The sequence below is a fragment of the Oncorhynchus nerka genome, linkage group LG3, assembly GCF_034236695.1.
Source record: "Oncorhynchus nerka isolate Pitt River linkage group LG3, Oner_Uvic_2.0, whole genome shotgun sequence".
NCBI classification, from domain to species: Eukaryota; Metazoa; Chordata; class Actinopteri; order Salmoniformes; family Salmonidae; genus Oncorhynchus; species Oncorhynchus nerka.
In genome coordinates this window covers 3963967-3978214 of record NC_088398.1, presented here as the reverse complement: position 1 = coordinate 3978214, position 14248 = coordinate 3963967, and the positions used below count along the sequence as shown (strand labels likewise).

Sequence of the window (14248 nt, the reverse complement as noted above, 5' to 3'; positions counted from 1 at the left end):
TTAAAAACATTAACTTGTATGTATGTGCATAACACTGAAAGTGTTCAGTCCCAAACACTGACTCTAGCTCCGTTAATACATGGTTCTAACTTGTGTCCTTTGTCCTGATCTTGTCCACATGCTCATTGTGCCCACATTTAGACAGGTGTAGACAATCAATAGACCCCATACACCTCCAGAGGTAGTCAGACACATATTCTGTCTGCATATCGTACAAGTGTAGACAGATCTGGACAGAGAAACCATTTCAATCATAATTATTATGATTATGCCCTATAAAAGCATTGACAGGTGGTACCATTAACTGATTACATCAATATGTGTCTTACAATAAATACATAAATATTATTTTGAAAGAATAGCTGTGAAATAATTTGCATAAAGGAATGGACCAGGAAGTGTAACAGCGTCAACACTAACACGGTAATAATTTAACACTCAAAAGTGTGGACCCGTATAGACACTGGCCAGCCTCAGACTTCAGTGCAGAGCCAACCTTTGACTGTGATCTGATTACAATCACATAGCCATCATGCAGTAGCTTTCCCAACTATTTATAAACACCATGCACACTCAGGCTCTCATAAAGAATGCCTGGTAAACTCTCTCACCCTTGAACATATCAACCTAGATAACTCCTGGTGGTTTGGGGCAGGGCTTTAACCTACCTACCATATCTACCAGAACCTCTCGAGAGATAACTACCTACCGAGGTGGAGACTGGAATCTGTGCCTGTCTCGCCCTCTACTGGTCAATTACAATCTGTACTGTTCCTTCTCTCTCTCTTTTACATATTTGAACTGTTCCTTCTCCCCTCTGCCTCTCTCGCACGCGCTTCTCTCTCTCTCGCACTCTCCTCTGTCCCGCACTCTCACACTCTCCTCTCTCCCTCTCCCTCTCCCCCCCCCCCTCTCTCTCCCCCTCTATCCCTCCCTCTCTCTCTCTCTTACACAAACACACACACACAATAAATAAAACATATTTGATGTATAATACTTTTTATTTTAACTTAAAAAGAGATTGGATCAAAAACAGACTCAATAAATAAGAAATAAATATCATTGTTGTAATAATTCATTCATAATTATAATTACTCTGACAGAGTCTGACAGAAACAGACCCTTTTTTGCTCTAAAAAATTCTAAAATCAGAAACTCGTAACCCCTTTAAACCCTTCATCAATTCTCCCTATTAACAAAAATAATTGATAAATTAGTCAATAAATAAAAAATTGTTAAAATATTAAAACCTCTCAGAAAAGGTGCAGTCCCTCCCACCCACATTTATCCTAAAATCTAAGTAGAAATTGAAAATATGTTTGTGATTCTCCCCTTTCTTTATTTCTAATACAATATCCCCTAACGAAGATAATAATAATAATAACAATAATGTGACATTTTTCAGTGGTTTATCTAAAGTACTCTTCTTTTTGCGTTTTTTTGTAATTTTCTAAATGTTACTCTTCTTAAACTAAATTATTTACAGGCCATAAGGATCTCTCTCCAAAGTTTCTCTAAATTACTCATTTTTGTCTCAATATTTTTTCCTGTTTTCCTTTTTTTATTACGAAATGGAGGCCTTCCTATTTGTATCATGTTATACACATGTAATAGCCATGTAATATGACATGTTATGGTCCAAAGAAGTGATATATCACCATTATTCATCATCTTATCAATGACTTTAGTAAGTACTTCCTGGGTCGTGTATGTGTGTGATCTTCACTGCCCCACACACTCCAGACAAACTCCTCACAAACCATTTTCAAACTGAGTCCACTTCAATGGGTACGATTACTGACATATATGTATTTGAAAGTATGTGAGTGTTTGTGTGTGTGAGGACTATAATATGTACATTGGTCAATATCTGTGCCTTGGTCCTTTTAGAGTGCAATGTGTGTGTGTGTGGTGTGTGTGTGTGTGTGTGTGTGTGTGGTGTGTGTGTGTGTGTAGTATTTGTGTGTGTGTGGTGTTTGTGTGTGTGCTGTTCCCCGTCGCTCAAAAGAAAGGTAGTAGGTCTGAGGGTGCAATGCACGCTGGGATTCCACCATGGCCAGAGTCTGAGAGAGAGCGAGAGAGAGAGAGAGAGAGAGCAGAGAGAGAGAGAGCAGAGAGAGAGAGCAGAGAGAGAGAGAGCAGAGAGAGAGAGAGCAAAGAGAGAGAGAGAGAGAGAGAGAGCAGAGAGAGAGAGAGAGAGAGAGAGCAGAGAGAGAGAGAGAGAGAGAGCAGAGAGCAAAGAGAGAGAGAGAGAGAGAGAGAGAGAGAGAGAGAGAGCAGAGAGCAAAGAGAGAGAGAGAGCTTGTTAGGACATGGATATAGTCTTGTGGTTAACCTCTACTATAATCCTCTATGTATCAGAGAACAAAGAAATAGAAACAATTCATCCCTCATGTGGATGACATTTCCAACAAAAAAATCTATTACCAGAAACCATTTGCACAAAACAGTTTACCTCTACTAAGTCTGCATCATTGGTTACTATAGTAAACCTCTGTGTTTTTCAACAGGGATAACGTCATGGTGCTTTTACACATAGACATACAGTGTCCAGGGCATGCAACTCAACACAGTGAAATATCCATCAATATTGTTGTTGTCATTTGGGAGGCCTTTTGCCTTTTCTGTAATTGTATGTATGTCTGTGTGTTTGTGTGTGTGTGTGTCCGTGCACACACACGTTGTACTTGTGTCTAAGATCACGGCAAGCAAAGGTTCCCAACATGCATCACTCTCTGGCAGTTGCAGTATAGAAATTCTGGGTAACAGTCTCCCTTAGTCCACAAGTAGCTTAGAATTCTGTGTGGTAGCTTCTCTTGTAAATTTGTAAATTAAAGCAATTACAATACATTTTTCTCATTTGTTGTCTTTTAATGTTATTATTAGATTATTCAGATAAACTGATCTAAGGTCAGTTTTGTGTTTTCTCCCATATGGTTAACGTTTAGATTTGGGTCAGGTTAGCTGATCCTAGATCTGGTTCTATGGGTAACCTCTACCCATACCAAGACACAATTTTTTTCCCCCATGTATATTAATTCTCCCAGAATTCCTATAGTTTAAGTCTGTTCTCCAATCGGCAATGTTTAACACCATCACAACCACAAACCATTACCTCAAGACACCGGCCAGGGGGGTGAGAGAAGGGGAGAGAGAAAGGAAGCAAGAGAGAGAAAGAAGGAGAAAGAAAGATGGGAGGGGAGAAAAGGAGAGGAGTGATAGAGAGATATAAAACAGGAAGGGGAAATAGACTGGTAGAAAAGAAGGGGAAATAGACACCAATCAGAAAGTCAGGCCAGTCCACAGTCTTACCAATCAGAAGCCAAGGACACACAGCCTACCAATCAGAATCCAGATCAGCAGAGTTTAGTGTCATCAGAGGTCCACAGTCCAGTGCTGCATCTGAATAGTCTGAAGTAACTTCCTCTCCCTGTCTCTTTCCTCTCTACGCTCATCTTCCACCATATTGTTTTCACCTATTATTTAGTTTCAGTGCAGATGAAGGAAATGCGACCGGGTGATGAAGGCTCTTTAAACTATGAGATGGACTTGGATTTATCCTAGGAATGTGTGCTGTTTATTGGGAGTTATTTACAATTCCTTGCATAGCTTACACATGCTAAATAATTTCACACACACACACACACACACACACACACACACACACACACACACACACACACACACACACACACACACACACACACACACACACACACACTTCAGTCTAGCCCAAATATACAGTAGCACTATAATGGTAATGACACCAAACAGAACACTACAGAAACTGATCAAAAACTAAACTGCGGAAAAACAACGACCATTAATACAGAATTTATCCAAATATCCAATACAATTATCCATCAGTCAATGCGGATATTCAATCGAATCAATTGATACTTAATTTATCAGATCCCAGTTATTGACAGTTATTGATCAGTATGTGCACAGGTCAATACAAAATAAAGTCACAATGCACCAAACACAGTCTGTGGTCACCACAGCAACAGGGCATGCAGGTCAGTGCATGGCCGGTTGCTCGGGGCGACGGAACAAACAAACAAATCGCCAAGGGCAACCAGCACAGGCAATCCACCTCCACAGCAACCCAGACACAGGCCAACCAATCAACTTACAACACGTGAGAGGAAGGGGGGTCGGGGCTTTATCGGTCGCTAGGTAACCATAGTGATGGGATCCCCGCGAATTATGATTGGACGGGAGGATCTCAGGTGAGGTATGTTGTTGTTTCAGGAAAAGATTAAAAAACATCAGAAAATAAAAATAAATAAAAAATATAAAGTTGGATAACAATATTTCAATAATTTAGTTTTGATTAATTTGGCTACAATATCTCTAAATGATTAAACTACCTACAAAGCATTTTTTGTTATTTCATGTGTTTAATATTCTTTACCACATATGCACTGCTTATTTAAGATCCCGCCCACTCTAGTCATATAGCCCTTTCACCAATCAGCATTTTAGAAAGATGTGACTGACAGCAGCTTGCATAAACTCCATTGTCATTCTTTCCTGTTTCCTCCCCAAACCCAAATATCCCTCCTCCTTCCCATCACTTCTCTCTTACACGCCTCCCCGACCTCACTCCTACCCTCCTCTCTCCTCTCCGCCTCTCTCCTGCCTCCTACCCTCCTCTCTCCTCTCTTCTACCCTCCTCTCTTCTACCCTCCTCTCTCCTTCCTCCTACCCTCCTCTCTCGTACCCTCCTGTCTCGTCCCTCCTTTCTCCTCCCTCCTACCCTCCTCCCCTCCACCCCACCTCTCTCTTGCCTCCTCCCCTCCTCTCTTCTACCCTCCAGTCTCCTCCCTCATTCCCTTCTTCTCTTTTATTGCCTCTCATTCCTCCATCCCTCTATCCACACATTCTTTCACCTCCCTCTCTCTTTCCCAGCCCCTATCCCTTCTCACCTCTCTCCTCTCTCCTTCAGTAGGGGCGGTTGGCGTCTTTAGGTCGTTTCAGCTGCACCTTGAGTCTCTTCATGCCGATCTGGAACCCATTCATAGCCTGGATGGCAGTCTGGGCACTGGATGGGTTGTCAAAACTCACAAAACCTGGGGAGGGAGGGACGAACGAGAGAGGAAGAGGGAACAGAGAGAGAAACATTCTGAAATAACATGTATGTAATATAACATGTATAATCACACTACTTTGTTGCAACAGACAGAGATACAGTCATACAGTATGCTACCAGCAACTGTGAGTTATGATCATCATGTATCATAGCAACAGGTGGAATTGCAATTCTCTCTTATCTCCCTCCATTTCTCCTCCGTTCCTCCTTTCTTTCCTTTTCTCCTGGATACTCACTATTCACCCATCCCTGCCTCTCTCCTATGTCTCCCCCTCCAATCCCTCTCTCTGTCTTACCGAAGCACTTGCTCTGGTTGGTGGCGCGGTCTACAAAGACTTTAGCTGAGATGACGTTTCCAAAGGGCAGAAACATCTGGAGCATCTCACTGTCACTGAACTCCTGAGGCAGGTGGTAGATAAAGATATTACAACCCTCCGGCCCTAGGGGAGGAACACACACACGTTAGGGTCTGCGACGGAGAGACACACTCACACAAATATTCATGAGGATCTGTGATTCACACTCACACTAATCTGAGACACACACACACACAACAGGTGCTGTCTGAGAGACAGGAAGTGACATCACCTTCTCGCTGCTGCTGTTGCTGGGGCTGCTGGTGTTGCTGGGCAACCAGGGTAGGTTGCTGTGGAAAATGCTGGCCGACCAATCCATAGGCAGCAGGGTACGCCGCTGTGATGAGAGAGAGAGTGACATCAGATGATGAAACACTGGTTGGAGGTCCAAGACACCCCTAACCACAGATCTAGGATCAGATTACCCTACATGCCCTCAATGGCAGAGATGGTAGGGAGGAACACACCTCTGACCCTGTACCCCAGGGATCATCAACTAGATTCACCTCTGACCCTGTACCCCAGGGATCATCAACTAGATTCACCTCTGACCTTGTGCCATAGGGATCATCAACTAGATTCACCTCTGACCCTGTACCTCAGGGATCATCAACTAGATTCACCTCTGACCCTGTACCTCAGGGATCATCAACTAGATTCACCTCTGACCCTGTACCACAGGGATCATCAACTAGATTCACCTCTGACCCTGTACCACAGGGATCATCAACTAGATTCACCTCTGACCCTGTACCTCAGGGATCATCAACTAGATTCACCTCTGACCTTGTGCCATAGGGATCATCAACTAGATTCACCTCTGACCCTGTACCTCAGGGATCATCAACTAGATTCACCTCTGACCCTGTACCTCAGGGATCATCAACTAGATTCACCTCTGACCCTGTACCTCAGGGATCATCAACTAGATTCACCTCTGACCCTGTACCACAGGGATCATCAACTAGATTCACCTCTGACCCTGTACCACAGGGATCATAAACTAGATTCACCTCAACTTTTTCTTGAGTTGATGGTCAGGGGGCCGGAATATAATTACAAGTCATTTGTATACTCTAAATTGACCACAAGAATCCCGATATAACGTTTGACTAAAACATAATAATGCTTACATTTGTATACCATCACATATATCTCTCTACTATGCATTGGAAATCATGTTGGAAAAAATATCAAAAATTAAAATCACTTTTGTTTTTTTATCTCCTAAAATTTGTGTGGCCAAATAAAATCACTGCTGGGGAACCCTGCTGTACCAGTTAATTACTGTCCTACTCTGAGAGCATTGAGGACTCCATTCTGACAATGCAAAATGAACCCAGTCACTATACGTGTCATAGGAGCTGGTAGTGTGTGTGACTGTGGCCCACCTGTGTAGTGCTGCATGCCTGCATACGCCTGCTGGAGAGGATCTAGAGATAATGCTGGACTCTGGGCTGCAGGGAGAGAGGGAGGGAATCAGGGAGGGAGGCAGGGAGGGAGAGAGAGAGAGAAAGAGGGAGAGAGAGAGGAAGGGAGATAAGTAGGGAGGGAAGCAGGAATGCAGGGAGGGAGGGAGAGAGGGAGAGAGAGAGGAAGGGAGATAAGTAGGGAGGGAAGCAGGAATGCAGGGAGGGAGGGAGAGAGGGAGACAGAGAGGAAGGGAGATAAGTAGGGAGGGAGAGAGAGAGGGAGGGAAGCAGGAATGCAGTGAGGGAGGGAGGGAGGGAGAGACGGAGGGAGAGAGTGAAGGAAGAAGGAGACCAGGGAGGGAGGGAGGGGCAGAGCAGAGAGTGAATGTAGGGAACACATGGAGATATCAGTATTTCTGTGGTAAATATTCTATCTTTGGTAATTCAGCTCGTACCTTGGTACGCATGAATGCCATTGGTGTATAGTGCTTCTGATGCTTGCTGTCCATTGGTTGGTGGACTGTAACCATTGACTCCTAGAGGTGGAGGTAGTGATGGCACGGGCGTGGCTGAGATGGTTGGAGGGGTATTCGTACCTGCAAACCGGGAGGACCAATCACAGTGGAGGAGATATTGTGATTGACAGCTACTAGACTCTATAGTGTATAAGAAAGAGAAAAAGGCAGAGCATAAATGCAGGGGAGAAGCAATGATTGGTTAGTGGGGCAAAGGGAGTTAAGGGAAGGGTGCATCTCATTGTAAAGTGGCTTCCTCCTCTTGTCTACCTTCCTCAATCTGAATTGATGTTAAAAAAAGTGGACTGGTGAAAGGTAATTCCCAGCTTTCAAATGAGTGTAGAAGCGATTTGTGTAGACTGTAAAAGATGCTGATTAGACGAGGAGAAGAAGCCACTTTACACTCTTGAGATGCACTCACAAGCAGATGAACTTAAAAACCAATGAAGAGAAGTAAATGTACATCAAATAGACAGACTTGATCTGCATAGCATTGTAAACATAAGATCAATCCATGTTATTACTAACATACAGTATCCGTAAGCATCTTTAAGTGTGTGTGTGTGTGTGTGTGTGTGTGTGTGTGTGTGTGTGTGTGTGTGTGTGTGTGTGTGTGTGTGTGTGTGTGTGTGTGTGTGTGTGTGTGTGTACCAGAGGAAGATGTGATGGGCGTGGCGATGATTCCATTTGCGTTGAGCGCTGCCAGCTGCTGCATCTGTAAACTGGCAACAGTTGCTACAGGAGACAGGTACGCTGACTGAGCAACCAGAGCTTGTTGCTGGACAATCTAGAGAAAGAAAGAAGACAGAGGGGAGAGAGAAAAACAGGGAGGAAGAGAGTGAGAGAGAGAGGAAAGACAGGGAGAGAGAGAGTGAGAGAGAGAGGAAAGACAGGGAGAGAGAGAGTGAGAGAGAGAGGAAAGACAGGGAGAGAGAGAGTGAGAGAGAGAGGAAAGACAGGGAGAGAGAGAGTGAGAGAGAGAGGAAAGACAGGGAGAGAGAGAGAGAGAGAGAGAGAGAGAGAGAGAGAGAGAGAGAGAGAGAGAGAGGAAAGACAGGGAGAGAGAGAGTGAGAGAGAGAGAGAGGAAAGACAGGGAGAGAGAGAGTGAGAGAGAGAGGAAAGACAGGGAGAGAGAGAGTGAGAGAGAGAGGAAAGACAGGGAGAGAGAGAGTGAGGGAGAGAGGAAAGACAGGGAGAGAGAGAGTGAGAGAGAGAGAGGAAAGACAGGGAGAGAGAGAGAGTGAGAGAGAGAGGAAAGACAGGGAGAGAGAGAGTGAGAGAGAGAGGAAAGACAGGGAGAGAGAGAGTGAGAGAGAGAGGAAAGACAGGGAGAGAGAGAGTGAGAGAGAGGAAAGACAGGGAGAGAGAGAGTGAGAGAGAGAGGAAAGACAGGGAGAGAGAGAGTGAGAGAGAGAGGAAAGACAGGGAGAGAGAGAGAGAGAGAGAGAGAGCGAGAGAGAGAGGAAAGACAGGGAGAGAGAGAGTGAGAGAGAGAGGAAAGACAGGGAGAGAGAGAGAGTGAGAGAGAGAGGAAAGAAACAGGGAAAGACAGGGAGAGAGAGATTAGGCCGATACCCACTAATTATCAAAATCCAGAAAAGAGCCGTTAAATTCTACAACCGCCTAAAAGGAAGCGATTCCCAAACCTTCCATAACAAAGCCATGACCTACAGAGAGATGAACCTGGAGAAGAGTCCCCTAAGCAAGCTGATCCTGGGGCTCTGTTCAGAAACACAAACACAACCCACAGAGCCCCAGGACAGCAAAAGAGTTTAGACCCAACCAAATCATGAGAAAACAAAAAGATAATTACTTTGACACATTGGAAAGAATTAACAAAAAAACAGAGCAAACTAGAATGATATTTGGCCCTAAACAGAGAGTACACAGTGGCAGAATACCTGACCACTGTGACTGACCCAAACTTAAGGAAAGCTGTGACTATGTACAGATTCAGTAAGCATAGCCTTGCTATTGAGAATGGCCGCCGAAGGCAGACATGGCTCTCAAGAGAAGACAGTGCTTACTGCCCACAAAATGAGGTGGAAACTGAGCTGCACTTCCTAACCTCCTGCCCAATGTATGACCATATTAGAGACACATATTTCCCTCAGATCACACAGGTCCACAAAGAATGTGAAAACAAACCCAATTTTGATAAACTCATGTATCTATAGGGTGAAATACCACAGTCTACCATCACAGCAGAAAGACTTGTGACCTGTTGCCACAAGAAAAGGCCAAGCAGTGAAGAACAAACACCATTGTAAATACAACCTATATTTGTTTATTTATTTTCCCTTTTGTACTTGAACTATTTGCACATCGTTACAACACTGTATACAGACATAATATGACATTTGTAATGTCTTTATTCTTTTGGAACTTCTGTGAGTAATATTTACTGTTAATTTTGATTGTTTATTTCACTTTTGTTTATTATCTACGCCCATGCCAATAAAGCCCCTTGAATTTAATTGAATTGAGAGACAGAGAGAGAGAGAGAGAGACCGAGAGAGAGAGAGAGAGAGAGACCGAGAGAGAGAGAGAGAGAAACCGAGAGAGAGAGACCGAGAGAGAGAGACCGAGAGAGAGACCGAGAGAGAGAGAGAGAGAGAGAGAGAGACCGAGAGAGAGACCGAGAGAGAGAGAGAGCAAGAGAGAGAGAGAGACCGAGAAAGAGACCGAGAGAGAGAGAGACCGAGAGAGAGACTGAGAGAGAGAGAGAGAGAGAGAGAGAGAGAGACCGAGAGAGAGAGAGAGAGAGAGAGAGAGAGAGCGAGAGAGAGAGAGAGAGAGACCGAGAAAGAGACCGAGAGAGAGAGAGACCGAGAAAGAGACCGAGAGAGAGAGAGAGAGAGAGAGAGACCGAGAGAGAGAGACCGAGAGAGAGACCGAGAGAGAGAGAGAGAGAGAGAGAGAGAGACAGAGAGAGAGAGAGAGAGAGAGACAGAGAGAGAGAGAGAGAGAGACCGAGAGAGAGACCGAGAGAGAGAGAGAGAGAGAGAGACCGAGAGAGGGGATGAATAGAGATGTAATTACATGTCCATTGTATCCAGCCACGGGGTTAATGGCTGTGCAGCAGAAAAGCTGGGGTTACTAGGAAGTGTGTGTGTGTGTGTGTGTGTGTGTGTGTGTGTGTGTGTGTGTGTGTGTGTGTGTGTGTGTGTGTGTGTGTGTGTGTGTGTGTGTGTTGCTGTGGATTTTGTTGAGAGATGGCTAATGCTAAATGACGTGTCCATTCAGTAATAACATTAGCGCAGATTAGGACAGTGATACCCCCTTGAAAAACATCACATCCTCTCATACCCAAAGCACCACTCAAACCAGTGTGTGTGTGTGTGTATATGAGTGCCTCCGTGCATGTGTGCATGTGTGTAACGGCGTGTGTGTAACGGTGTGTGTGCTTACTGCCTGTGCGCTGACGGCCTGTGTGTAAGCGTTGTAAGCAGGGAAGTTAAGTGTCATGGTGGGGCTGAAGATGCCCAGCTGTGATGCCACCTGCTGCATTCGTCTCAGCCCTCTCTCCTTCTCTGTGTCGGCAAACTTCACCACCAGACTGGACGACGCACCCTGCAAGGAAACACACACCAGTCTTTAAGTTAAACACATGGATTTACTGAATTACCCCATACTGGGAATACAATCAACCAAGATTGGGTGCACTGTTTTGAAACGCAAATTTATGTTGAAAGGTAAATAAAGTTCCTGTCAAACCGTTTACAGAGACAGGACATGTTCTATACTGTTAGTGTACAGAATATAATAACTTTCCACATTACAATGGGGCGGCAGGGTAGCCTAGTGGTTAGAGCGTTGGACTAGTAACCGGAAGGTTGCAAGTTCAAACCCCCGAGCTGACAAGGTCGATCTGTCGTTCTGCCCCTGAACAGGCAGTTAACCCACTGTTCCTAGGCCGTCATTGAAAATAAGAATTTGTTCTTAACTGACTTGCCTGGTTAAATAAAGGTTAAATAAAATAAATTAAATAAACAACGAGAGAGGGAGAGGTAGGAAGACTTGTCTGTGACTTACAGAGGGAGAGGTAGGATGACTTGTCTGTGACTTACAGAGGGAAAGGTAGGAAGACTTGTCTGTGACTTACAGAGGGAGAGGTAGGATGACTTGTCTGTGACTTACAGAGGGAGAGGTAGGATGACTTGTCTGTGACTTACAGAGGGAGAGGTAGGATGACTTGTCTGTGACTTACAGAGGGAGAGGTAGGAAGACTTGTCTGTGATTTACAGAGGGAGAGGTAGGATGACTTGACTGTGACTTACAGAGGGAGAGGTAGGAAGACTTGTCTGTGACTTACAGAGGGAGAGGTAGGAAGACTTGTCTGTGACTTACAGAGGGAGAGGTAGGAAGACTTGTCTGTGACTTACAGAGGTAGGAAGAATTATCTGTGACTTACAGAGGGAGAGGTAGGATGACTTGTCTGTGACTTACAGAGGGAAAGGTAGGATGACTTGTCTGTGACTTACAGAGGGAGAGGTAGAAAGACTTGTCTGTGACTTACAGAGGGAGAGGTAGGATGACTTGTCTGTGACTTACAGAGGGAGAGGTAGGATGACCTGTCTGTGACTTACAGATGGAGAGGTAGAAAGACTTGTCTGTGACTTACAGAGGGAGAGGTAGGATGACTTGTCTGTGACTTACAGAGGGAGAGATAGGAAGAGTTGTCTGTGATTTACAGAGGTAGAGGTAGGATGACTTGACTGTGACTTACAGAGGGAGAGGTAGGAAGACTTGTCTGTGACTTACAGAGGGAGAGGTAGGAAGACTTGTCTGTGACTTACAGAGGGAGAGGTAGGAAGACTTGTCTGTGACTTACAGAGAGAGAGGTAGGAAGACTTGTCTGTGACTTACAGAGGGAAAGGTAGGATGACTTGTCTGTGACTTACAGAGGGAGAGGTAGGATGACTTGTCTGTGACTTACAGAGGGAGAGGTAGGAAGACTTGTCTGTGACTTACAGAGGGAGAGGTAGGATGACTTGTCTGTGACTTACAGAGAGAGAGGTAGGATGACTTGTCTGTGACTTACAGAGGGAGAGGTAGGAAGACTTGTCTGTGACTTACAGAGGGAGAGGTAGGAAGACTTGTCTGTGACTTACAGAGGGAGAGGTAGGATGACTTGTCTGTGACTTACAGAGGGAGAGGTAGGATGACTTGTCTGTGACTTACAGAGGGTGAGGTAGGAAGACTTGTCTGTGACTTACAGAGGGAGAGGTAGGATGACTTGTCTGTGACTTACAGAGGGAGAGGTAGGAAGACTTGTCTGTGACTTACAGAGGGAGAGGTAGGATGACTTGTCTGTGACTTACAGAGGGAGAGGTTGGAAGACTTGTCTGTGACTTACAGAGGGAGAGGTAGGAAGACTTGTCTGTGACTTACAGAGGGAGAGGTAGGATGACTTGTCTGTGACTTACAGAGGGAGAGGTAGGATGACTTGTCTGTGACTTACAGAGGGAGAGGTAGGAAGACTTGTCTGTGACTTACAGGCAGTGTGCGGCTCCCATGCAGGGTGCTAATGGCAGCCTGAGCTTCAGCATGTCCCTGGTACTTCACAAACGCACAACCTTTACTGGTGCCGTCTGGCCCCCGTAGTACAGTACACTCGTCTATAGTGCCAAAGGGCTCAAACAGCCTCTTGACGTCTTCATCACTCTGCTGTTTACCCAGCATGCCCACAAACAACTTCCTGTCTTCTGGAAGAGGGGCACACCAGGAGGAGAGGGGGAGGAGAGAGGGAGGAGGGGGAGAGAGGGAGGAAGAGAAGAGAGGGAGGAGAAAAGGAGAGGAGTTAGATAGCTTTGATACTAGATGTAGATACTCAGTTCATAAAACATATCATGGTGCTCTCATTGAATCTCATTATGTTCTAGCAGGCCAGTGATGGGAGAAAAAGACATGTTGCGATACTGCTACCAACCACCAGGGTGCAGTATAAACTTATACATTACAGAGAGATGAAACTTGGGAATTGAGGAGCAACAGAGATCCCAGTGGAGATCACTAAGAATGTAGGTGTGTGTCTTTGAGGCTTACTTTACAGTGCGTGTCAGCAGATACAGATTAACAGAGTATCCGTAGCAAGACTTCCACTTGGGAGAAGGAGAGTCACATTGAAGACTTGACTCTCCAAATTCAATTAGTGAAAAATCCTCATCTAAATTTGTGGTTGACCTCAACCCTGCTGTAGATACAGATTGAAATGGGTAACTTCTGTAGAATTGGACAGGTGTGTCATTATAATGTAAGATGGCGTGTATTATCATTAGTGAAGAAGCGTGTTCATTTGTGTGTGAGGCAGGGGTGTGATGTGTGTGTGATGTGATGTGTGTCTTACCTCCTCTCCCCTCGCTGTCGGCTGGTTTTACCTGGATGGGTCGGTTCATCTGGAATACAGACAAGAAGGAGATCAATACACATGATCAACATACAGTATGATCAATACATGATCAACATACAGTATGATCAATACATGATCAACATACAGTATGATCAATACACATGATCAACATACAGTATGATCAATACACATGATCAACATACAGTATGATCAACATACAGTATGATCAACATATAGTTTGACCAATACACATGATCAACATACAGTATGATCAATACATGATCAACATACAGTATGATCAACATATAGTTTGACCAATACACATGATCAACATACAGTACGATCAATACATGATCAACATACAGTATGATCAACATATAGTATGACCAATACACATGATCAACATACAGTATGATCAATACACATGATCAACATACAGTATGATCAACATATAGTATGACCAATACACATGATCAACATACAGTATGATCAATACATGATCAACATAAGGTATGAT

General features: G+C 44.5%; 1 protein-coding gene across 2 annotated transcripts in view; it reads right to left on the bottom strand.

The window, feature by feature from the left end:
• Nucleotides 1–988: 988 nt before the first annotated feature.
• The window catches only part of LOC115124289 (CUGBP Elav-like family member 3), a 76285-nt gene continuing 63025 nt past the window's right edge, over nucleotides 989–14248 (bottom strand). Inside the window, exons 5-14 of one of the 2 annotated variants that reach the window (XM_065007196.1) lie at nucleotides 13729–13777; nucleotides 12879–13087; nucleotides 10791–10952; nucleotides 8030–8165; nucleotides 7319–7519; nucleotides 6843–6908; nucleotides 5684–5788; nucleotides 5392–5535; nucleotides 4932–5075; nucleotides 989–2063 (exon numbers count right to left, since the gene is read on the bottom strand). In XM_065007196.1, the coding sequence (XP_064863268.1) occupies nucleotides 4948–5075; nucleotides 5392–5535; nucleotides 5684–5788; nucleotides 6843–6908; nucleotides 7319–7519; nucleotides 8030–8165; nucleotides 10791–10952; nucleotides 12879–13087; nucleotides 13729–13777 (1200 nt within the window). In that variant the 3' untranslated portion in view covers nucleotides 989–2063; nucleotides 4932–4947. The remainder of the gene's footprint in view (nucleotides 2064–4931; nucleotides 5076–5391; nucleotides 5536–5683; nucleotides 5789–6842; nucleotides 6909–7318; nucleotides 7520–8029; nucleotides 8166–10790; nucleotides 10953–12878; nucleotides 13088–13728; nucleotides 13778–14248) is intronic. The other variant, XM_065007197.1, reaches the window with a different exon arrangement.